The following is a 26,970-nucleotide window of genomic DNA, read 5'->3' on the forward strand; positions in this document are numbered from 1 at the left end:
TCAGTATTGGTAGCTGCTGATTACTTTTCTCAAGTGAGTTAAAATTTTATTGTGTCTTGGTAGGAGGAGTAATTAGACTTGTATTCCAGGTATTTTGGGTATTGTATATGAGACTGTCTTAGTCCATTTTATGGTGCTATAACTGAATACCCAAGACTTGGGGATATGGCTTGGCTGTGTCCCCACCCAAATCTCAACTTGAATTATATCTTCTAGAATTCCCACATGTTGTGAGAGGCACCCAGGGGAAGGTAACTGAATCATGGGGTCCGATCTTTCTCGTGCTAGTCTTGTGATAATGATTAAGTTTGATGAGATCTGATGGGTTTATCAGGGGTTTTTGCTTTTGCATCTTCCTCATTTATCTCTTGCTGCTGCCATGTAAGAAGTACCTTTTGCTTCCCACCATGATTCTGAGCCCTCTCCAGCTGCATGGAATTGTAAGTCTCTTAAACCTCTTTTTGTTCCGAGTTTTGGGTGTGTCTTCATCAGCAGTGTGAAAACAGACTAATATAGTAAATTGGTACCAGTAGATTGGGGCATTGCTGAAAAGATACCCAAAAATATAGAAGCGACTTTGGAACTGGGTAACAGGCAAGAGGTTGGAGTGGTTTGGAGGGCTCAGAAGAAGGCAGGAAAATGTGGGAAAGTTTGGAACTTCCTAAAGACTTGTTGACTAGCTTTGACAGAAATGCTGATAGTGATATGAACAACAAGGTCCAGGCTGAGGTGATATGAACAACAAGGTCCTGGCTAATGGAGATGAGGAACTTCTTGGGAACTGGAGCAAAGGTGACTCTTGTCATGTTTAGCAAAGAGACATTTTCCCCCTGCCCTTAAGATTTGTGGAACTTTGAACTTGAGAGAGATGATTTAAGATACCTGGTAGAAGAAATTTCTAAGCAGCAAAGCATTCAAGATTTTTCTTGGGTGCTGTTAGAGGTATTCCATTTTAAGAGGGAAACAGCATAAAAGTTTGGAAAACGTACAGCCTGACAATGTGATAGAAAAGAAAATCCTGTTTTCTGAGGAGAAATTTAAGCCAGCTGTAGAAATTTGCGTAAGTATCTAGAAGCCAAATGTTAATTCCTAAGACAATGGGGGAAATGTCTCCAGGGCATGTCAAAAGTCTTCACAGCAGCCCCTCTCATCACAGGCCTGGAGGCATAGGAGAAAAAAATGGTTTTGCAGGCTGGGCCCAGGGTTCCTGTGCTGTATGCAGCCTAGGGACTTGGTGTCCTGTGTCCCAGCTGCTCCTGCTATGACTAAAAGGAGCCAAGGTGCAGCTCAAGCTGTGGCTTTAGAGGGTGCAAGCCACAAGCTTTAGCAGCCTCCACATGGTGTTGAGCCTGCAGGTGCACAGAAGTCAAGAATTGAGGTTTGGGAACCTCGTCTACGTGTCAGAAGATGTATGGAAACGCTTGGATATCCAGGCAAAAGTTTGTTGCAGGGGTGGGTCTCCTGTGGAGAACCTCTGTAGTGCAGTATGGAAGGGAAATGTGGGGTTGGATCCCCCACACAGAGTCCTTACTGGAACATCACCTAGTAGAGCTGTGAGAAGAGGGCCACCACCCTCCAGACTTCAGAACGATGGATCCACCTACAGCTTGCACTGTGTACTTGGAAAAGCTGCAGATGCTCAATGCCAGCCTGTGAAAGCAGCCAGGATGAGGCTGTACCCTGCAAAGCCACAGGGGTGGAGCTGCCCAAGACAATGGGAACCCACCTCTTGCATCAGTGTGACCTGGATGTGAGACACGGAGTCAAAGGAGATGATTTGGGAGCTTTACAATTTGACTACCCTGCTGGATTTTGTACTTCTGTGGGCCTTGTAACTCCTTTGTTTTGGTCAATTTCTCCCATTTGGCATGGCTGTATTTACCAAATACCTGTACCCTCATTGTATCTAGGAAGGAACTAGCTTGCTTTTGATTTTACAGGCTTATATACAGAAAGAACTTGCCTTGTCTCAAATGAGACTTTGGAGGTGCTGAAATAAGTGAAGACTTTGGGGAACTGTTGGGAAAGCATGATTGGTTTTGAAATGTGAAGACATGAGATTTAGAGGGGTCAGGGGCAGAATGATATGGTTTGGGTGTGTTCCCATTCAAATCTCAATTTGAATCGTATCTACTAGAATTCCTACATGTTATGGGAGGGGCTCAGCAGGAGGTAATTGAATCATGGGAGCCAGCTGTTCCTGTGCTTATCTCGTGATAGTGAATAAGTCTCATGAGACCTAATGGCTTTATCCGGGGTTTCTGCTTTTGCTTCTTCCTCATTTTTCTCTTGCTGCTGCCATGTAAGAAGTGCCTTTTGCCTCCTGCCATGATTCTGAAGCCTCCTCAGCCATGTGGAACTGTAAGTCCAATTAAGCCTCCTTTTCTTCCCAGTTTTGGGTGTGTCTTTATCAGCAGTGTGAAAATGGACTAATACACTTGGTAATTTATAATTAATAGAAATATATTCGCTCATAATTTTGGAGGCTGGGAAATCTAAGATCAAGAGGCTGGCGTCTTGTAGGGGCTTTCTTGCTGCATCATCCCATGGCAGAAGATAAATAGAGGGTCAGTGAATGTGTAAAAGGGTTCAAATCTCATCATTTTATAAGGAACTCATTCCCCTGATAATGAACTCAGTCCTGAGGTAACAGTGTTAATCTATTCATGAGGGCATGGTCTGATCACCTCCCATTATGCCCTACCTCACAACACTAATCCAGAGTCTTAACTCAGATTAGCACAAGCTCAAAAGTCCAAAGTCTACGGTCTCTTCTAAATCAGATATGGGTAGGACTCAAGACACAATCCATCCTGGGGCAAATTCCCTTCCAGCTGTGAACCTGTGAAATCAAAACAAGTTGTCTGTTTCCAAAGTACAATGGTGAGACAGGTGTAGGATATACATTCCTGTTTCAAAAGAGAAAAAAAGGGGGTAACGCCCCAAATAAGTCCAGAACCCAACAGAACAAACAATGTTAAATCTGAAATCTTTTTTGACTTCATGTTTCACCTTCTGGGCACACTGGGGTGAGGATTGGGCCCCCAAGACCTCAGGCAGCCCAGCCCTTAGGCTTTGCTGGGCTCAGCCTATATAGCAGCTATAGGCTGCTCTTCCAGTCTGAGGCTGCATATGGGTGACTCTATAGTTTTGAGGTCTCAGAGGTAGCCCTGCTCCTGTGGCCCTATTAGGCATTTCTCTAGCGAATACTTTGTGATTACTCTGCTGTTGTAGTATCCTTTGAAATGCACATCAAGGTAGCCATGGCTCCACAACTTGTGCAGTCTGTGTACCTGCAGAACTGGCACCACATGGATACATATCACCAAGGTTTATGGCCTATATTTCCCAGAGCCGTAGCCAGAGACGAACCCTGATTTGCTTGAGCAGTGACTGGGGAGGCTAAAGAGAGTTGTGCCAGAATGCAGGGAGCAGATACTTTAGGCAGCACAGGACAGTGACTGCTGAGGTCCCATAGATGCCTTTCTGGAAACTGATCTCCGGATCCTAGATGGGAGGGGCAGACCAGAAGACCTCTAAAATACCTTTAAAATCTCTTTCTGTCTTGAGGAGTAGCACTTAACTGCCTTTAATCCATGCTAATTCCTTTACGCAAGGGTTTCTTGGCCACACTCTTGCATGTTTTGCTTTTTTGTTCTTTACATATGCAAGCTATGACTTTTCCATATTATTACTTTTTGCTTCCCTTTTAATAGTGCATTTTGTTTTTACATTGTTCTACCCTCTGGCATCTTACTATATGCAGTTAAAGGTAGTCATGCAGCGCTTTCAATTTTGCTTAGAAATTTTTTCCATCAGATATCCTAGTGAAGCGGCTATATACCCTGGGGTTCGTCTTCACACACCAGGAAAATTTAGGGAACGGACACACACAGGAGTTTAGGAGTAGAGGTTTAATAGGTAAAAGAGAAGAGAAAGAGATACAGCTTCCTCTATAAAGCAAGGGGTCTCTGATCAGAAAAAACTGGCTGGCAGTGAATGCACTGAGTTTTATAGTCCAGTTTGAGGAGGTGGTATCTGATTTACGTAGGGCTCACAGATTGGTTTGATCAGGTGTGACATTACATAGTGCTTGGGGAAGGCTGGTTGCCCCACCCTAATCTTCTTATGCAAATGGACTTTCCAGTTGATCAGTGCCATCTTGTCTGCTCCTTAAAATACACATGGCTGGCAGAGAAGAGAAGATAGAGCCACGATTTTCAAAATCTCTAGTCCTTAGTTCCTGCCAGCATTCACCCATGCAAGCTTGCAGCTTGCAGGCTGCTCTTTGTTAGAAAATTGGGCTGCTTTTCATTAAAAAGGAAAGCCTTACCGAGGACTACCATGCCCTTGCTAAATGACTAAGTAATTCCTTCCTAATTCCTGTATCACTTGCTTATTGCCCTTAAATTCTGCCTTCCATGAAGCACTCAGATACGGGCACCATTCAGTCAAGTTATTTGCTGCTTCATATCAAGGATGGCTGTTACTCCAGTTTGCAGTATCTTTTTCCTCATTTCTGTTTGAGATCTCAGAATTGCCTTTACTGTCCATATTTCTACCAATATTCTGATTACAAGCACTAATGTAATCTCTAGGAAGTTTTAGAGTTTCCCTGCAGTTTTCTTCTGAGCCCTCATCAGAATCATCCTTAATGTTCTTTTCATGGGAATACAAGCTTTTTCTGGCCCTTTTCTCCAAACTCTCTCAGCCTCTACTTCTTACTGAGTTTCAGAGTGGCTTCCCTATTTTCAGATGTTTGATAAAGCAGCATTCTATGCTTCAATACCAGTTTTTTTTTTTTTTAATCTTAGTCAGTTTTGTGCTACTATAACAGAATTCCTGAGAACTAGTAATTTATAATGAATAAAAATTTATTGCCTTATGATTCTGTTGGGAAGTCCAAGATTGAAGGGCCAGAATTTGGCAAGAACTTTCTTGCTGCATCATTGCATGATGGAAGAGCAAAGAGAGGGTGAAGACAGAGGAGGGCAAGAGTGGGTAAACTAATCCTTTTATAAGTAACTAATTCCTGCAATAACAGCATTAATTCATTAATTAGGGCTGTGACTTCGTGGCCTAATCACCTCTCATTAGGCTCCACGTCCCCACACTATTGCACTGGGGATTAAGTTTTCAACACTTTTTTGGGGGGACACATTCAAACCATAGCAGAGACTCTGGTTCATAATTAAATATTTCGTTTTAGGAGGCGATCAACTTGTTTTGGTTCAGTACACATGACCTAGCCCACTTTCCAAAAAACAATTAGAGCTTTACTGAGTTACAATTTACACCTCACAATATTCATCTTTTAAAAATGTACAGTTCACTTATGTTTAGCATATTTAGAGAGTGGTACAACCATCCCCATTACCTAATTTTAGGCTGAAGAGCCAAATTATATAAATAAATTGGTATCTGTGACTTGTTAAAAAATAATTTCCATGGTATCTTATATAGTCAGTATAAAACCAAACTAATCTATACTTTAGATGTATAAAAATGAGTTTTTATAATGATGTTTTATTATAACATCATTATTATATCAGTATTTTGCCATCTGAGTTATGAAAGCATATTATAATTTTCAAGAATGTAGGAATAAAATAACTGAGGTAGGCAACACTTTCACATGGCCCTTTTGACTTTTATCCCTGGTATTACTGTCATGATTATGCTGTTATTTGTCAAAAGGGAGATTATCTGGGTTTTCTTATTCTAATCACATGAGCCCTTTAAAAGCAGAGTGTTTCCCCTGGGTGGTAGCAGAAGAGGAAGTTAAGACTCAAGGCATAAACTGGATTTGACATGCTACTGCTGATGTGAAGATGGAGGGAGCCATGCCTGAAAGTACTAGAGAGGGAGGCCTCCTGGTGCTGAGAGCAATTCCTGACCAGCAGTTGGCAAGGAAGTTGGGACCTCATTCATGCAACTGGAAGGAACTGAATTCTACCAACAATGAATAAGCCTGGAAGTGGATACTTTTCTGGAGCCTCTGGATAAGAGCCTAGCTCAGCTAACACCCATCTGAGTCTACAGGATGACTTCTGTCCTGTAGAACTGTGAGATAATAAATGGATATTCTTTTAAATTTCTATGTTTATGATAATTTGTTACTAGAAATAAAAACCAATTTAGGGGCATATTTAGGAATAAAACAAATCTGGCTGAATTTCAGTCAATGATATTAAGTTAACTAGAAAATTAAATTAATTCTTTAAACATGATGATCAATTGAGTTATTTTTAACAGTAATAATACAAGGTGATTATGATTTATTAACTTAAGGTTTTTATAACACCTTGTGTATGTTTCTTTGATTTCTTTAGTGTGTGATGAATGATTAGAATTAATGCTCTAAATATTTGGGATATACTAATTGCTGTCTGGATCCATGAAAGGAAGATACTCTGGCATTTTAGATAACTGATTTATTTTACCCTATTTCACCCACAGTATACTTCCAGTCTACCATGTGAGCCAAAAAGTGAATGGGAAAAATATTTTACAGATAGCATAAAGTTATGAAATGATGAGTAGATATGATTCAGTTTAGCCAAAAGGGGAAGAGATTGATCTTATCATAGATAGTAGATTAATTTGAAAATAATGATTACCATGTGCAAGAGAAGTACTCTATGATTAAAAAATGTTTGAGTTGTATAGTTATCTCAGTAGCTTAAGGGAATGTTGAAGAAAAATATATTAATGAGCTGGAATCTTATTTGGAAATATCCTTGTTAGAATTATAGACCACAGAATCAGCTGATGTTTTAGTCCACTTGTTTTGTTATGAAGGAATACTGGAGGCTGGATAATGTATAAGGAAAAGAGATTTGTTTGGCTCATGATTTTGCAGGATATACAAGAAGCATGGCACCAGCATTTGCTTGTAGTGAGGAGCCCAGGCTTGCTTCCACTCATTGCAGAAGACAAATGGGAGCTGGTGTCTGCAGAGATCATGTGGCAGGAGAGGAAGCAAGGGGTAGAAGGGGCCAGGCTCTTTTTAATAACCAACTCTTTCAAAAACGAATAGAGCGAGAACTCACTCATTACTGTGAAGATGGCCCAAAGCCATTCATGAAGGATCTGCTTCCATGATCCAAACATCTCTCAGTAGGCCTCATCTCTGACACTGAGGATCAAATTTCAATGTAAGGTTTGGAGGAGTCATATATAAAAGCCATAGCAGTTGAGAAATAGATCTCAAACTCAGATAGATAATGGTTAAATATAAGCTATATCAATCCCGAATTGGAGAATGTGATTTTCATGTGTGGCCATAATGGGCTAATACTTTACCTCAGAATTAGACTACCCACTCATTTATGGGCCAGGTTAGGCAACTGCTGGTCTGTTTGTGGGGCAGGACCACAATAGTGGAAGATAGTGGTCAGAATGCATCTCTTGTGCCTAGAACAGACTGATAATGATTGATCTGATAAAGAAGTTAGGAAAAACAGTTCCATTTACCATAGCAAAATTAAAAACAAAAAAACTACACACACACACACAGACACACACACACACTCACACACACACACACAGAACAAAAACAAAAACAAAAACAAAAACAAAAACAATAACTTAGGAGTAAGTTTAACCAAGGAGGTAAAAGATCTGTATATAGGAAGCTAGAAAACATTAATGAAAGAAATTGAAGATGACACAAATAAATGGAAAGATATTTTGTGTATTCATGAAGTGAAAGAATATTGTTAAAATGTCCATATTACCCAAAGAAATCCGCAGATTCAATGCAATCCTATCGAACTAGAAATAGAAAAATCCTACAATTCGTTTGAAACTACAAAAGACCCCAAATACCAACAGCAATCTTGAGCAAAAAGAACAAAGCTAGAGGCATTACACTACCTGACTTGTCTTTAAAAAGTTTATGAAAGCTGGGTGGTGCGGTGGCTTACACCTTTAATCCCAGCACTTTGGGAGGCTGAGGCTGGTGGATCATGAGCTCAGGAGTTTGAGACCAGCCTGGCCAACATGTGAAACTCCATCACTACTAAAATTACAAAACCAGCTAGGCATGGTGGTGCATGCCTGTGATCCTAGCTACTCAGGAAACTGAGGGAGGAGAATCACTTGAACCCGGGAGGCAGAGGTTGCAGTGAGCCGAGATAGTGCCACTGCACTCCAGCCTGGACAGCAAGAGTGAAACTGTCTCAAAAAAAAAAAAAAAAAAAAAAAAGTTCATGGAAAATGCATATTATGAAAAAACTGCATGGATTTCAAAATGTTTTGCACCAAAGTAAACTCATACTAAATTGTTATATCTGAATGGAATCAAGTTTGAGGCACTAAGGATAAGACATTGGTTTGAAAAGAACCCCTATTAGAGTAACATGAATTCTGCTAAAACTGAAGTGAGAGCAAACATCAAATTTATGGTGAAGCTTGGGTGGAAGAAGGTGGAATTATTGATGCTTTGTGAAAAGTTTATGAGGACAATGCCCCAAAGAAATTAGCAGTTTACAAATGGGTAACTCATTTTATGAAGAAATGAGATGATGTTGAAGATGAAGCCTGCAGTAGCAGACTATTCACATCAATTTGTGAGGAAAAAATCATCTTGTTCATGCTGTAATTGAAGAAGACTGATGTTTGACAACAGAAACAATAGCCAACGCCATAGACATCTCAATTAATTCAACTTAATTCTGAATGAAAATTAAAGTTGAGTAAACTTTCCACTTGACAGGTGCCAAAACCACTAGGACCAGATTCACTCCAGATTAAGAGCAGATGTTTTATTGGAAATTTTAGACAATAGGATCAAGATCCAGAAGCATTTCTTTGAAGAATTGTAACAGGTGAAACATAGCTTTACCACTACAATCCTGAAGACAAAGCACAATGAAAGCAATGGCTACCAGGAGGTAGAAGGGGTTCGATCAAAGCAAAAGTGGACTGGTCAAAAGCAAAGATCATGGCAACAGTTTTTGGGGACGCTAAAGGCATTTTGCTTATTGACTTTCTGGATGGCCAAAGTGTAAAATCTACTTATTTTGAGAGTGTCTTGAGATTTAGCCAAAACTTTAGCAGAAAAACACCTGGGAAAGCTTCAGAAGAGTCCTTCTTCACTGACAATGCTTCTGTTCATTTCTTTTGTCAATCAAGGGCAATATGATGAGAGTTTCTTTGGGAAATCAGTAGGCATCCACCTTATAGTACTGATTTGGTTCCTTTTGAGTTTTTGTTTTTGGTTTGTTTATTTCCTAATTGGTGTGGTTTGGCTGTGTCCCCACCCAAATCTCATCTTGAATTCCCATGTGTTGTGGGAGGGATTCGGTGGGAAGTAATTGAATCATGGGGGCAAATCTTTCTCATGCTGTTCTTGTGATAGTGAATAAGTCTCATGAGATCTAATGGTTTTATAAAGAGGAGTTCCCCTGCAAAAGCTCTCTCTCTTTGCCTGCTGCCATCCATGTAAGATGTGACTTGCTCCTTGCCTTTGCCATGATTATGAGCCCTCCTTAGCTATGTGGAACTGTAAGTCCATTAAACCTCTTTCTTTTGTAAATTGCCCAGTCTTGGGTGTATCTTTATCAGCAGCATGAAAATGGGCTAATGCACTAATCTTAAAATGTGTTCAAAGGGCACCTATTTTTCCTCAATTCATAATGTAAACAAGACTGCATTGACATGGTTAAATTCCCAGGACCTTCAGCTATTAAGAGATGGACTAAATGGTGTCATTGCTTATAAAAGCTTCTTGACTTTGATGGAGCTTATGTTGAGAAATAAAGTTTATGTTTTTTATTTTTAACTTTTAATTTTATTTTTTTCCATGAACTTTTAAAGTCATCTCATAGTTATTAAAACAGCATGGTACCTGCATAAAAACAGACAAATTGACCAATGGAACAGGATAGAGAGCTCAGAAACAAATTTATACATCTACTGACCACTGATTTTCCACAAAACAGAGTCTTGAGTAATACACAATGGGGAAAGGACAGTCTCGTTAATAAATGATTCTGGAAAAACTAGGTATCCACATATAGAAGAATGAAATTGAACCCTTATCTCACCCCTTATACAAGAATCAACTCAAAATGGATTAAAGATTCAAAACGAAGATCTGAAACTAAAACAACAGAAGAAAACATAGGAGAAAAGGTATGACTTTTGTCTCAGCAATGACTTCTTGCATGATTCCAAAGCACAGGCAGCAAAAGCAAAACCAGACAAATAGTGTTGAATCAAAAAGCTTCTGCACGTGAAAGGAAGTAATAGAGTGAAGACACCACCCATACATTGAGAGAAAATATTGCAAATCATACATCAGATAAGGGACTCATACCCAAGACATGTAAGGAACTCAAACCACTCAATAACAAGAAAACAAATAACCCAATTTAAACATGGGCAAAGAATCAGAATAGACATTTCTCAAAAGAAGACATCCAGAAGGCCAATAAATGTATGAAAAAATGCTCAGCATTACTAAGCATTAGGGAAATGCAGATCAAAACCACAATGGGATGTCATCTCATACCCCTTAAAATGGCTCTTAGCAAAAAGATGAAAGATAACAAGTGTTGGTGAGGATATGGTGAAAAGGGAATTCTTGTACACTGCTAGAGGGGAGTAAACTAGTACAGCCATTTTGAAAAGCAGTATGGACGTTCATAAGAAAACTAAAAAGAGAATTACTATATGATCCAGCAATCTGGGTATATATCCAAAGGAATTGAAATCAGTATGTTGAATGTTTGCATTCACATGTTCATTGCAGCATTATTCATAATAGCCAATATTTGGAAACAACCTAAGTGCCCACCAAGGAATGAATGGATAAAAAAAGAAGTATATATACGTAATGAAATAGTATTCAGCCTATAAAGGGACAAAATCCTGGCATTTGTGACAACATGGATGAAACTAGAGGCCATTATGCTAGGCATAATAAGCTAATGTTAGAAAGACAGATACCACCTGATCTTACATGTGAAGTCTAAAAATTTGAATCAGTTGAAGTAGAGAGTAGAATGGTCATTACTAGAAGCTGCGGGTGGTGGTTGGTTGGGCAGGGAAAGGAAAAATATTGGTCAAAGGGTGCAAAGTTTCAGTTAGGAAGAATAAGTGTTCTATTATTCTTTGGGTGTTCTTTTGTACAATAAAGGAAATCATGTTAGTAATTATGCATTATATATTTTATATGCTACCTTGCTAATAGAGTGGCTTTTAAATGTTTTTGCTGGAAAAATATATATGTGGGGCGATGGATGTTAATTAGCCTGATCTGCTCAATCTGCAATGTATACATGTATTGAAGCATCACATCTTACCCCATGAATATATATAATTATTATTTGTCAATAAAGATGAAATAAAAATAAAGGAATTAATAAGCTGTTAACTAGTATTTTAACTAGAAATCCTGTTTTAAAAAGTTTTCTATGTGAAAAAAGGTTTACAAAGACCACCCTGCATAAAGACTATCCCTGAGTGGATCCAATTATTCCTTGTAGGGTAGTTATGCCAGGATTAAACCTATATTCTGTGATAAACAGGATTTATTGTTTCAGAGATTTTATAATAGTAAAACTGTAACACTTTCTTATTTTTAGAATATATTAAACAAATTATATATCCATAATCAGGATAGACAATAACATCCCACTAGATTTAATTTTAGTATTGTCTAATGTTTGTGTTAGTTTTCCTGCATTTATTAGTGGCCAACCTTGTATTATAAACAGTCCAGCATGCTTTTAATTAAGGACTCTGCACTGGGCACTTTCAGATAGAATAAGACATTGACAAGGCATATGGATATGTGGCAGGCATTTAGACAGGTGATTGGCAAACTTTTCCTGTAAAGGGCCAGATAGTAGATATTTTAGGCTTTGCTGGCTAGATGGTCTCTGTTGCCAATATTCAGCTCTGTCCTGGTAGTATGTTAGCAATCTTAGACAATATTTAAACAAACTAGTGTAGTTGTGTTCCAAGAAAACTTCCTGTACACAGACAGACAGTAGGTTAGTAATTTATGTAGTACCAATCTAGATGAATAAGTCATTATGGTTGTCAGTTCAGGAAGAGGAATGATACAAAGTTTAAAAAAAAGTTGTTTGAAACTTAGAATACATTTTAGAAATCATATTAGAAATAGTAGTTATGCAAAAGCCTATTTTACTTTTTGTAGGGAGTTGAACTATGTGCTACCTAATTTCTGTAGAGCTCTACACAATTGGAATGTAAGGATATTAGGAGTAAGAAGTGAAAAAATAAATTTCATTTCTTTTACCTTTGGTTTGGTGGCAACTTCCATGCTTCCAATAGACTGGAATTGGCAAAGAGGAAAACTTTTTATAGTAAGTGGAAGAAAAGGTGGGTTCTTTAGTACTGAGGATGAGGAGTTCGGGGATTGTGGTGAGTAGTTTCCTTTTAAGTTTGGGAAATTGCACTACTGAAGGTGAATAGGATAGGACAGGGTGTGTAGTTTTCAGGTACTCCTATTGTTTAGCGTAGGTGGGGAGGCATAACAGTTCCGTCACATCACTTATTTATAAGAGGGAGATAAGGATTACTATGGTAACTCTTACAGTGTCTGTTTCTTTGGAGGAGGGGGAATATATATTTTTAATTTTTGTGGTTACAGAGTAGGCATATGTATTTATGGGGTACATTAGATATTTTGATACAGTCATGCGATGCATAGTAATCACATTGTGGAAGATGGGGTATTGATCTCAAGCATTGATCCTTTGTGTTGCAAACAATCCAGTTATATTCTCAGTTATTTTAAAATGTACAATTAAATTATTACTGACTATAATCACCCTGTTGTGCTTTCAAATACTAGTTTTATTCATTCATTCATTCTATTTTTTTTGTATCCCTTAACGATCCCTACCTCCTCCTTACTTTCCTGCTACCCTTCCCAGTCTCTGGTAACTAATTTTCCTACTCTCTATCTCCATGAGTTCAATTGTTGTGCTTTTTAGATCCCACAAATCAGTGGGAACACACAATGTTTATCTTTTTGTGCCTGGCTTATTTCATGTAACATAGTGACATCCAGTTTCATCCATTTTGTTGCAAATGACTGAATTACATTATTTTTTATGGCTGCATAATACTTCATTGTGTATATGTACCACATTTCTTTATCTGTTCATCTGTTGATGAGCATATAGGTTGCTTCCAAATCTTGGCTATTGTGAACAGAACTGCAAGAAACATGGGAGTGCAGATGTTCTGATGTATTGATTTCCTGTCTTACGGGTATATAGCCAACAGTGGGACTGCTGAATTGTATAATAGCTAAATTTTTAGTTTTATGAGGAACTTCCAAACTGTCCTCCATAGTTGTACTAATTTACATTCCCACCAACAGGGTAAGAGGGTTCCCTTTTCTCCATATCCTTGCCAGTATTTCTTATTACCTTTCTTTTGGATATAAGCCATTTTAACTGGGGTGAGATGATATCTCATTGTAGTTTTGATTTTCATTTCTGTGATGATCAGTGATGTTGAGCACCTTTTCATATATGTTTGAAATTTGTATGTCTTCTTTAGAGTAGTGTCTTACTCAAATCTTTAGCCCACTTTTAAAATTGGATTGTTGGTTTTTTTCCCTGTAGAGTTGTTTGAGCTCCCTGTATATTTTGGTTATTAATCCTTTGTCAGATGGATAGTGTACAAATATTTTCCCCCATTCTGTCGGTTGTCTCTTCATGTTGTTGTTTCCTTTGCTGTGCAGAAGCTTTTTAGCTTGATGTAAGCCCGTTTGTCCATTTTTGCTTTGGTTGTCTTTGCTTGTGGGTTTTTACTCAAGAAATCTTTGCCCAGTCCAATATTCTGGAGAGTTTGCCCAATGTTTTCTTATAGTAGATTCATATGCTTAATTATCTTTTATTATGTTAGACATTTTATTTGAAAATTATTGATAGAAATAATTTGAGGCCCAGGGTAATGTTATTTTTCTTTAGAGAATATCATGTATCTTCTGTTAGGAGACTTGGCATATTGGCAATTCTAACAGCACCATAAGCTGATTCTAAGACACGGAGTTTTCTGCTGCTCAGATGACTCATAGCTAACCTACATTCCAGGTAAAGACTGGTTAACTTCTGGTATACTATTATGTTAATAGCAAGTCATGTTCCAAGTCAGAATGCCCTGTTGTTCCTTTGAGCCCGTATGTTTTGTGGGTTATTGCTTCCAACTTTTGTTCCCCTCTCTCTTTGAGGCTACCAAATGCACTCTTAGCCTTTGGCAATCTCTTCTAAATAGGCAAATCTCTCAGAACAAAACCATCTCTGAATGCTTGCCTCCTCTTAAGCAATTTGCAGCTTCTGAATCTTGGCATGGTACATTTTATCGTGTTGTTACTTTTAAGATTTTAAAATTGTTCTTTTGCTTTTTAAGTTATCTTCAGTAGAGAGTTTTTCTGAATTACTGCATTAGGTATTATTGAAAGTGAAAAATCAGGGCAAGTTATTTAACCTGTTACTTAAAATGTGCTTCAGATTTCTCATCTGTAATATGGAGTTATTAATTAGTATCTCATGGGGTTTTTGAGATTTTCAAATGAGGCAACACATTGTGTGTTTATAGTGGTTACTGACATGTAGAAAATGCTCAAATTATTATTACATTCATTTGAGAATATGGGAATTTGTTTGTTGTTCTTCAAGGATTTTCCAAGCATGAATTAGCCACTTTATTACTGAAGTAATTTGCAGGAATTGTGAAAGACTTGCAATTGACATTAACATTGACTGACATTTTTGTCAACCCTGATTTAGGTAAATTAAGTTTCTTCTCCCTAATGTGTTTAAGACTGTATGCTATAAGGAAAATTTGATTTCATCTAAAAGTAGATAATGGCTCTGATATATATGTGTGTATGTGTGTATGTTTATGTGACTATGTAAAAACTGATTAGCTGTGATGTGTATGTGTATATGCATTTATAAATATAGTATATAAATGTTAAGTGGGAAGACATTTTAATTATTTAAAGTATGGTCTCTTGATAAAATAATTGGGCTGGAGGTAAGAGAACCAAAATTAAGTAGAATTGTTTTTTGGGCCGTGCGCAGTGGCTCACGCCTGTAATCCCAGTACTTTGGGATGCTGAGGCAGGCGGATCACGAGGTCAGGAGATCGAGATCATCCTGGCCAACATGCCGAAACCCCATCTCTACTAAAAAAAAAAAAAAAAAAAAATTAGCCGGATGTGGTGGTGGGCACTTGTAGTCCCAGCTACTTGGGAGGCTGAGGCAGGAGAATCACTTGAACCTGGGAGGCAGAAGTTGCAGTGAGCCGAGATCACACCACTGCACTCCAGCCTGGTGGCAGAGAGATTCCGTCTCAAAAAAAAAAAAAAAAAAAAAAAAAAAAAAAATGAATTGAGGTTTTTGTTTTAAGTATTTTTAGATTCTGAAAATCTGAAGTTTTTCTAAGTATCTCTTTGTTTTTATGCATAAAATAGGAAAATAATACCTTTTTATTTGTCCTATTTTAAAAATTGATTTGAGTCCTTGGACTAGATGTAAAATAGACAGGAGAAAATGTTAATAAAACATATATTTATAGCAGAACTCTATAAAGTCTGATGACACCTATTTTAGCAATACCGGTGCATGAAGAACAAATATAGCTCATGTGGTAACTCCCCAAAGTGGGACATAAATATACTGTTTCTCTATTTCATAGATTTGTATTTGATCTTTCTTCTTCTGCCTCCACCTAATTTTTGTGCAGATGAAGTTTAACTTAACGCTATTTTGCATCAACATTGAATCCTTCAGTGCCATGTTCAATCTTTCAGTGTCTTTTTTCCCATGTGAATTGAAATGGTCATGATATATTAAGGTTTAAAGAAATCCAAAATAAGTATCTTTTGAGATGTAGAGAAAAATGCAGCTATTTGAAATTTTCCTAAGTTGTAAATAAATCCTCCTTTTTGGGAAGTGCTGTGTCCCATTCTGTTGGCTTAATGACTTTTAAATTTTATTATCCTGCTGTATGTCTTAAAGTTATTTTAAGGTAATTATTTTCATTATTTTGTTTTATCTTCCAGGTTAACAGAGCCTTCTGGATATTTAACAGATGGTCCAATTAACTATAAATATAAAACTAAATGTACATGGCTCATTGAAGGCTAGTAAGTATACAGTCTGGGTCAAATTATTTTATTCTTAAATGGTAAAAGTGACCATGTTAATATTAAAGCATTAAAGTATAATGACTTTATCATTTAGTTTGTTTATTATTTGATAACATTTACAACTTGTAGACATCACATTTAATAGAAATTACACTACCTCTTCACTGCGACAATAGTTTACATATATATATTTTGTTTTTGAGTTATGTTACTGTGGTATCAAATTGAGTAGGCATTTTTCTGGTTTATTTTGAACAACTTGTTATGAAATTTATAGACATCATAGAAAGTATAAAATTATTTCATGCTGAGTTATGCTATTCATATTATTTAGCATTTTAGTTTGAAGGGTATTTTTAAAAGAACATTTTGTAGAAGAGAGAGTTAGTTATTCATTTAGAGGTATTTTCACTAATTAGGGCTTAAAACAGAATTTATCTATTTAAATGTATTGTGAGTGGAGCATAAAAGAATTGATGTGAATTATTTTTGAACCATTTTATAATTTCTAAATAGTATATTTGGAAAACTTTTTATTTAATTTTTTTTAAAATTAAAAGCTATTTTTTCTCCGCTGTGTACCTATAGTCTCATTTTGTTTATTTGTTAACATTATATCACATTGAGAATTTTGATTAAAATTTAAATAATTTTTTAGTGCCTCCACTTAAGGATTCTGTAGAAATAAGAATAGTGGCTTCTTGAGTGTTGATTTTTTACAATCAACTTTATTTAAGTACTATTTGCATACAACAAAATGCACCCATTTTAAGTGTACAGTTCCATAAGGTTTCAGTGATGTATACAATCTGTGTATCTGTGTAACCTCTACTTTAAATCAAGACATGTAACTTTTTTTTTTTTTTTTTTGAGTCAGTCTCACTCTGTTGCCCAGGCTGGAGTGCAGTGGCATTATCTTGGCTCACTGCAGCCTCTGCCTCCTGGGTTCAAGCAATTCTTCTGCTTCAGCCTCACGAGGAGCTGGGACTATGGGCGCATGCCGCCATGCCTGGCTAATTTTTGTACTTTTAGTAGACATGGAGTTTCACCATGTTGGCTAGGATAGTCTTGATCTCTTGACCTCATGATCTGCCTGCCGCAGCCTCCCAAAGTGCTGGGATTACAGACGTGAGCCACCGCACATGGCTGTATAATTTTTATTGACTACATTTTTAGAAAATAATGATCATACATATGTCCTGTTAATAGATTTTGAAAGTTACATTTTATTTTTACAAATTAGATAAGATCGCTTATCAATCTTTTACCCTGGTGTTAAAAGGATTTGTAGCAAAGTTATATATGAACAAATTTCTAATGAAATACCCTATCTAAAATTTCAACACTCTGCTTTGTATATGATAAATATTATGTATTTATTCACTCTGTGCTTTGTATATTGTTAATCAAAAAATTTTATTTTTTTCAGTCCAAATGCAGTGTTAAGATTAAGATTCAACCATTTTGCTACAGAATGTAGCTGGGATCATATGTATGTTTATGATGGAGATTCAATATATGCACCTTTAATAGCTGTACTTAGGTGAGTAATTATGTTTAGTTGCAGAAAAGTAATTATGTGTAATTGCTTAACTTAAATATATATTGATATGTACTGCAAAATAAATTTAGTAAAGATATTGATAGTTAAATTTCACAGATGATTATAATACTTTATTATATACTGTAACTGCCAATTTAGGTTATAATTATGTAAATATTGAGATAAGTACTATATTGGAAATATAGCTTTCTTTCTATTTTTTATTCTCATTGTATTTAGTTTATTTTTTTAACGAGGCTTGAATATGTTTTCAGAACTATTTATTTGGATATATTAGAGTGAGTTCCAGGTGACAAGCAAATAAATAGACAGGTTTTTCTTTAATATTTGTCTTTTTATTTCAGTGAAATGATAAAATTTTAAATTCTGCATAAAAGGGTTAAGTTATGCTTTGTGCAGTGGTTAATAAAGATGGAGTTTCTACCAGTTCTCAAAATGTGAGAATTTTGTTTGCTTCAACATATTTTATTGTTAGCAGTAAGGTATACTATTAATTTTAAAATTATAGCATTGTATCAATTTTAAAATCTTATGTATGTATGTTTAGATTATTATAAAAGTTTTCATGAATAGGAGAAAATCTAGTAGACACAAAAAATTATGAACATTTAGTATAGATTTTGTATATAATTTAACATGATTGTTGATAAGTTACTCATTATATTATTTACTTTTGCTATTTACACAATAGCTCTTACATGTTCTATCATTGTTGAAAATTTAAGTAAGGATAAAAGCTTATTGGTCCCTTCAAAGTTTTTTATTTCAAAATTTTCTTTTTATTATTAATGTGGAAAATACTGTTTTATTTTGTTCTATTTTATCAGGAATGTGAATTATTATTTTGGACAAAAATATGAGGACTTGTATATCCTTAGGAGCTTGGATACTTATTCTGTGATATTGCTATTGCTTAAATTTTGAGTTGTTTGAACATTAGAAAAATTAGAGAAAAAAGTAGCCCTTCATCTAAGGACAATAGAGAGAAAATAGAGACTTGCAAATAATTATGTTGTAAGATAATTTATTGTAACAATTCAATTGATTCTCAGTTCATACATTTATTTTTAGCAATTTAAACATAACCTTGCTATCTTTACTGTATTTTTATGATACTGTTGACTGACCATCAATAAGATGTGTGCCTGTTCATTTATCTAGTAATTCTAATTACTTTGTATTAATTAATACTCATCTATTAGCATTCTTACCAACACTTTCCTGTTACTAAAGGAAGATAATTAGCAGGTGGGATTTAGTATATGGCTGTGAAGATGGAATTAGTGATTTCTCATTAGTAAGTGTTCTTGTTAGCCCTCCTAAGGGAAATGGAAAACTCATGTTTATTGATATTGAGTATCCACTTGATATTAAGCATTATGCTAGGCAGTTTAAATGTCATCTAATCCTCACAAAGATCTTGTTGGGGAAGTATTAAGTACTATTATCCCCATTTTACAGTTGAGAAAATTGACATTCAGAAAAGCTATTTGCTTTTAATAGATGGTAGAGCTAGGATTAGGACTTGAATCTCAATCTCTTGATTTAAAAGTATATGCTGTTTGTATTTCATCTTGCTAAGAATTCAGAATCTAATATGTTTGAATTATTTCAATTATATAAATATTTATTACTCAACACTTAATTCCAGAGACTGTCACAAGCTTGGAGGACATAGTAAGGAATAAGGCATAGGCTATTGCAATGACTTTAGATACTACCTCCAGTTGGGCCAGATCAATTTCCTAGGTTAAGTTCATAGTCCTCTACAACAGGGGTCTTCTCTCCACCCCCGACCCCTATACCAGTTTGTGCCCTGTTAGGAACAGGGCCACATAGTAGGAAGTGAGTGGTGGTCTGGTGAGCAAAGCTTCATCTTTATTTACAGCTGATCCTCTTTGCTTGCATTACTGCCTGAGCTCCACATCCTGTCAGATCAGTGGTGGCATTAGATTCTCACAGGAGTGAGAACTATAGTGAACTCCGCATGTGAGGGTTCTAGGTTGTTCTCTCCTTATGAGAATCTAATGCCTGATGATCTGTCACTGTCTCCCATCACCCCCAGATGGGACCATATAATTGTAGGAAATCAAGCTCCGGGTTCCCACCGATTCTATATTATGGTGGGTTGCATAATTATTTTATTACATATTACATTGTAATAATAATAGAAATAAAGTACACAATAAATGTAATATTCTTGAATCATCCCCAAATCATCCTCCCTGTGGTCTGTGGAAAAATTGTCTTCCATGAAACTGGTCCTTGGTTCCAAAAAGGTTGGGGACCACTGCTCTATAAGACTGCTGTCATTTTAGACACTAGCTGTAAGCTTGGTGGTCCCCACCTACTCTGATCATCTGACTACAAATTTAGGAGTTCCTATTCTCTCCTAAAAGTTTGATAATTCACTAGAATTATCATAGAACTAAGGAAAGTTCTACACTTAAGACTATAGTTTTATCATAGAGGATAGAAATCAGAGCCAGCCAAATTAAGAGATGTATAGAGTGAGGTCTGGGAGGATCATAAATGCAAAGCTTCTGGGTCCTCAGAATGTGTTACCTAACCAGCACGTCAACATGTAGCACCAACAAGGAAGCTCATCTGAGCTTCAGGTGTCCAGAGTTTTACTGAAGTTTCACTATGTAGCCATGAATGATTGAATCATTGGCCATGAGGCTGAACTCAAATCTCTAGGACCTCCCATCGCCTTCTCTCTTGGGAAATTAGGCTGATACCATACATTGGCCCCAACACTTTAATCACTTGGCGAGTGTTTCTGGAGTGGCCACCCCCCATTCTGAATTATCTCTTTAGCTTAAATTAATTAGGGGCTCACCGTGAATCACTTCATCAGCATACATTGTCAGGGCCCACCATGAATAAAAAGACACTGCTATTACTCAGGAAATTTCAAGGATTTAGAGGTTAAATCCCAAGAACTGGGGACAAAAGTCAGCCAAATTCTTTAGTGTGCAGTAGTCATGCATTAATGGGGGTATGTAAACATATTTTTCTCATAGCTTAGTTAGTGTTATAATCAGGTTGTGAAGGAGTACTATATAATTTCAAAATAAAGAATTAATCCTTCCTATTGACTTTCATTATGAGTAGAAGAATGAAACATGGGATGGGGGGCAGATAGGCCATTCTAGAGAGAGAAAAACATATATACAAAGGTATATAGACACATTAAAGAGCATTATATTTTGGGACAATAGTAAAAAATTTTGAGTAACTTGATTGTAGGAAATACAAAGTCACATAGGAGTTATGTTACCAAAAAGCAGCAATCAGTGACATTTACTTAGTGCTCATTTTGTGCTGGACAATGTGCACAAGTTCTTTATAAGCATTAATTTATTTAATCCTCAAAATAACATTTAGGTAAGTATTGATATTGCAGTTTTACAAATGGAGAATTGAGATACAGAGACTTTCTGTGAATGGCCCAAGTTTGTGTAGCTGATAAGTAAGAATATGAATCTAGATTGTACAATTATAGATCCTAATCCCTTAATCACTGTAATATTGCTTTCTTATACAGCTCACTAAAGAAGTTGGACTTTTATTCTATAGGCAAGACTTTTTAGAATGTGGAGAATAGATTGGAATGGATAATTTTTTTTTGTTTGTTTTTTTACTGTGTGCTAGATAATTGTATGTTGGATGTTGTGTTTTGAAAATCATGTATCATAATAATTTAAGGCCTAGAAAGATGATATTCTTGCAGAGACTACCTGGGGATGCTAGCAATCCACATTCAACTCAGTCCTAACTCAGATATTGAGAAGATTCATAGCTCAGCTACAGTGCAGTTCTTTGGAGGGTCTGACTTTAGGTAGTTTGCTTTTACTTCCAATCACTGGAGTCCCATTTCAACCTGAGGGCCCTGAGTTTCACTTTTTGTTTCCCTCGCTCTGTAAAATCCTTGAAATTACCACCCATCTTTTTGTAGCCCTTCGGATCTTACCTCCAGTCCTGAATACAGCAAGTGCCAATAGGGCACATGGCCTCAATGCCTGGGTAGGCCTTCCAGCTGATTTTATTGTTTTTATATAATTTGTCATTTTACTAGACTTTGGTTGGTCCAGATTTCCTGGTGTATTATACAATAAGTGGAAACTCTCTTTCATTTGTTGTTTTTAAAATGCTTACAGACTAAAAAGCAAACAAAACGATTCTTTTTATCTCTTTCAGAGAGCTCTCAGAGACTAGCTATATCTATTATAAAGACCTATTATTTTTAGTAATACTCTTATCTAATTTTATTACACTGAACAATATGTATGTATAACTAAGACTGGTATCACAGAATTTGTATTCTTTTGAGAGTCTCATTTTAAAATCATTTGTTGCTTCACAAACATAACCTAGTAGATGTAATAATTACTAAAGCATTGCATTAAGAGTTTATTATTTTTTAACTTGTTTGCATTTGAGAATGTAGTTTCCAAATAAATTATTTGACTATAATATTTCATTTGTGTGTTAAATATGATTTGAATGGGGGAATTCAGTTCTTAGTGGTACCTAAACATAATTTTAACTCTGTCTAGAGGAATTGACTCTGTTGAGTTACATAATTTGTTTTTAGCAGCTTCTTTTCTTTCACCTATTGCATGTTTTCTTAGATTTAGAGAGGTTAGAATGTGTAACTAAATGAAGATAGGTAGTTTTCTGCATGAACAAGTAGCCTTAAACAGAAGAAGTTACTACTTTAGTACTCTTTAGTTTATACATTTATATCTCCCCTACCCCATATTTTTGTTTGTGTGCATATGGGCTTATGTGAGCAATATTCTGTTTTGGAATAGTTATATATTAATACAATTTGCATAGATAAAATTAAAAAAAAAAGTATATATTTAAAAAATTTTTAAAGTAAATATTTTGAATCACCTAGATGAATGTATTGAAAATGTACCACTATAACTAGAATGTGATTGTAATTGCTTAGCTGATGTAGAATTCCTGACAGCTTCATCAGATTTTGAAACCAATTAGAATAAGTAAAGGTATAGGGTCACTTATTAGAGTAGCAAGGTGACTTTAAGTGAAGTTTTATGTGAATTAAGTGAAAGACTACCTTGTAGTATTATGACAGGATAGATAGCAGGACAAAAAGGAGAAATGAGACATTGCCTTACAAATAGTGATACGAAAAAAAATGTGTACAGTGGCATGAGAGTAGATTTTAGTGTATTGGCAGCAGTAGTAGAACTAATTTAGTGAGAAATAGGAACTTCTTTTAGATTTAGTCTCCTTTTAGCTGCCCATTCTGATGTACAGGCATCACTGATCCTAGCTGGGTGTGGCGACATATACCTATAATCCCAGCTACTTGGGAAGCTGAGGCAGGAAAACTGCTTGAACTCCAGGAGGCGGAGGTTGTAGTGAGCCGAGATCATGCCATGGCTCTCTAGCTGGGCAACAAGAGTGAAACTCCATCTCAAAAAAAAAAAAAAAAAAAAAAAAAAAAAGAGAATATATCTGAGTAAATTTTATGTGTTTAACAGCCTTATGTGTATTTATGCATACAATATTCAATTTTGTTCTCTTTTAGTGGTTTGATAGTCCCTGAAATAAGGGGCAATGAAACTGTGCCTGAAGTTGTTACTACATCTGGCTATGCACTGTTACATTTTTTTAGCGATGCTGCGTATAATCTAACTGGTTTCAACATTTTCTATTCGTAAGTATTTTTAAAAAATTCCATCTTTTAATGATTCTTGTAATTTAATGTAAAAGAGTTTTTTGTTTATTTTTATTAATGTCTTATATACCAGAAGCAGGCTACTGTGTTAAATTTCAAATTAGTATATGGGATCCCTTCCTAAGTGGCACAAAATCTTACTAATATGCCACAAAATGTGATCTAAGCCTGTAAGTTTAGTCAAAAATTAATTATGAAATTTACAATTGTTTGTTGGCAAGTGATTAAGTAAACAAGTACTAGTGTAACTTTACTGGTGGCAATAGATCTGTGAGACTTCAGGGAGTTGTGAACTGCCCTTCAGTGCTGTAAGGTGTATCACTTGTAATTTGAAGAGCATTATGGGAGCAAGTTTCTGTAGTCCCTGTCTATTGCAGAGACTGTACTGATTGCTGAATGCTATACATACATTATATCATTTAATTCCCTTCAATTCTGTCAAGTGGGTATAGTTACCACATACACATGATGAAATTGTGGCTAAAGACATAAGTGGCTATACCACTGTTTTCTCTAAAATAAATGTAATATTCATTGAGAAAAGTAATGTTCATTGAGAATCTATTATATGTCCAACACTTCATATACATTTTTATATCTAGAAGTCTGAGGGTGAAGTAAAGCAGAGAGGCTTTCAGATGCTTCCACAGAAATGTCTAGGAGGAAGTCTACATATTATTACTTTTTTCTTTAGAATGTAGAAATTGATAACCAGAGAATTTTTCACCAGAAATATTATAAATATCCTTGAATCAGCAATTTATTATAGAATTTATTTGTTGTATAACGTATCTGAGTATGTATGCAAGAGAGAACAAATATATAGTAGAATATAATCAGTTAAAGAGTCTTAAAACTAAATATGATAAACATCTCTTCCATAAGAGTGTATGGGTGATAGCATGCTCTTTAAATATTGTACAACCAAGTTATATCTCGACTTCTCATATAGTTTTGAATATTCATGAATTTAACTTTTTTCTGTAAAATATACATTGAAAATGTTTGAGTACTTAAGTCTTTACAAAACATTTTGCTTGAAACTATACAGATCTTGCAGATGTCGAGTATGTAGTCCTTTGACATTTGGAGTCTTGGTATCAAAGTAAATCTGTCAAATAAACTAAGATCAACTGCAAATAAATACCAATAATTTCATAAGAGTAAGAGGGTACAGAGTAAAGAATTAAAACTGCATTTTGAAATTATATTTATAAGCACATAAGACACAGTTTAAAAAATTATAAAGTTTATATCAACCAAAATTCTTTTTCAGTTACCTTGAATTTGAATATATGTGAATATATGAATTATATTTTACAGAATCAATTCTTGTCCTAACAATTGCTCTGGTCATGGGAAGTGTACAACTAGTATTTCTGTTCCAAGTCAAGTATACTGTGAATGTGATAAATACTGGAAGGGTGAAGCTTGCGATATTCCTTACTGTAAAGCCAATTGCGGCAGTCCAGATCATGGTTACTGTGACCTAACGGGAGAAAAATTATGTGTCTGCAATGATAGTTGGCAAGGTAAGCACACGTGGTGTGATGGCTTTTGAAACAAACATTGATTCATATTTGTAATAGATTAATACAAATTCCACACTTACTTGTTTCTTTACAGTTTGCACACCCAAACCTCATGTATTTGCTTTTATTTTTAGAATGTTCAGATTAATAATCAACTTCTTAATAATTTGTTTTGTCACAAATAGAATTGATTAGTAAAGATTTTGTCTCCATACAATTTTGAAGATTAAATGAAATTATATATGAAACTCTGAATTGTTAGGTTTGTGATCATTACAGTCTTCTGTAATTTGTTGTTGAATCTCCCCAAATTTGGTGACTTCACTGAATTTAATATGGTGATTCGAATTTGATTTATAAGGATAATATAAATAGTGTGTTACAAAAATAAATGGTCATCTCACAAGGTACTGCAGTATATGAAACTTATTTCTTAGGAAAGGCTGACATCTTGTGGCTATTTAAAAAACTAAAATATTTTAAAAAGTATTTTAGCTGCCTATTGCAAAAGTCAGATTCCTAAGAAAGGATTTCTAAGTAATTTTTATAAATATTTATCATCAAAGATTAAGTTCAGATTACACTGAAGAATTTTGGCTCACTTATTTACCTGTGTATAAAATAATAAATATTGTCATTATGAAATTAAGAGATAGGCTTAGTTATACATATACCCACCCCACTAGAGCTTACTTTTTGCTAGTTACATTTACATATGAAGAGTTTTCTTTGTGCCAACATATTAATCCTGTTGACAGAGGGAAATTTGACTTAATAATTATATAACCTGAAGGTACTTGATTATGTGTTATAATAATACAGTATAATAAATAGTAGCAATAGTTTCTAAGTTAAAAACCAAAGAGAAAATGCTCCTCATGTACTTGTATTTATTATTCTTGAGGTACGTTTTCCAAAAAATGTTGAGTATTTACTTAAAGGAATTATTTCAGCCTTTGTATAAATTATGCCTGTCTTAAGCTCATGTTAGCTCATTAAAAAATATTAGGTATGCCAACTGCACAAAAGATCTATGATTTCTTATTAAATCAAATTTTGTTACCAATTGCAATTATGACAGACACAAATTTCTAAATGTTCTTTAATTATAGGGACAGGTATTTTAAGTGACTCTTAAACATTTGTGACTTTTCTTCTCCCCAAGAGTGCTTTGAGATGTAATTTCATTTTCATTTTTGTCCTGAAACTAAAATAACTATCTTTTCTATAGAGACAATGGTATATCCATGTTATATTTAATTTAAGGCCTGAGAAAAAGACTCATACACACAATATTTTTCAAACTGGTCTTCAATTGCTATTAGTCTCCATCGTATTTCAGTAGTCTTAAAAGCAGATGAGGAATACATTTGTTTAACATTCTCTGTGAACAACTCTTGTCATTTTTAATGCTTTTTACTTATTTTCATTAGTGCTTCTTTGAAATGCTTTATTTTGTGGGAGTCTTGTAATATAGATCTGATTCAAAGTATTATGAGTTTTTTCTGGCCTTTGTTTTTTGGACTTTTCATATCCTATTATTCGCATCAGTAATGTCCCAAATCATAAAAACTCCTGAATCTACTATGTCTATAAGCAAATAGAAATGGGGAAGCAAATATTGGGTATATTCACTTTTAATGCAAAGTTATAATTATCAGTAGTCTAATAAATATATATCGTGTGTTTGTATGCATATAAACACATATATTTATATATACATATATATTTTATATGGAGAAAAGTGAGAAAATGCTTTGTAAAGTATAAAATACAGAAGACAAATTTTTATACTATTTTCTTAATAATTAAGGAAATTATTTCTGAATTGATATGTCTGAGGATAGAGGGCTTGTAATTAGGTAGTGTGGTGTTTTCAAGACAAATGATGTACAGACTGATTACTTTGTGCCTCAAACCTCATCCTGATTCTGTATTTAAGGAAGCATAGCCCCAAAGTAGGTGAGATTATGAGCAAGATCATTTAGGGGAAAATGATGTTTTTATT

At 35.3% G+C, this 26,970-nt stretch overlaps 1 protein-coding gene across 4 annotated transcripts in view; it reads left to right on the forward strand.

The window, feature by feature from the left end:
* Positions 1–26,970, forward strand: part of ATRNL1 (attractin like 1) — an 811,767-nt gene that overhangs the window by 16,933 nt on the left and 767,864 nt on the right. For 3 of the 4 annotated variants that reach the window (XM_039465348.2, XM_074382946.1, XM_074382947.1), the window contains exons 2-5: positions 16,061–16,144; positions 17,577–17,690; positions 23,281–23,409; positions 24,754–24,962. In XM_039465348.2, coding sequence (XP_039321282.1) covers positions 16,061–16,144; positions 17,577–17,690; positions 23,281–23,409; positions 24,754–24,962 — 536 coding nt within the window. Of the gene's footprint in view, positions 1–10,166; positions 14,085–14,669; positions 14,781–16,060; positions 16,145–17,576; positions 17,691–23,280; positions 23,410–24,753; positions 24,963–26,970 lie in introns of those variants that run through there. The other variant, XM_074382948.1, reaches the window with a different exon arrangement.

Source organism: Saimiri boliviensis, chromosome 12 (assembly GCF_048565385.1).
Source record: "Saimiri boliviensis isolate mSaiBol1 chromosome 12, mSaiBol1.pri, whole genome shotgun sequence".
In the NCBI taxonomy this organism is placed as follows: Eukaryota; Metazoa; Chordata; class Mammalia; order Primates; family Cebidae; genus Saimiri; species Saimiri boliviensis.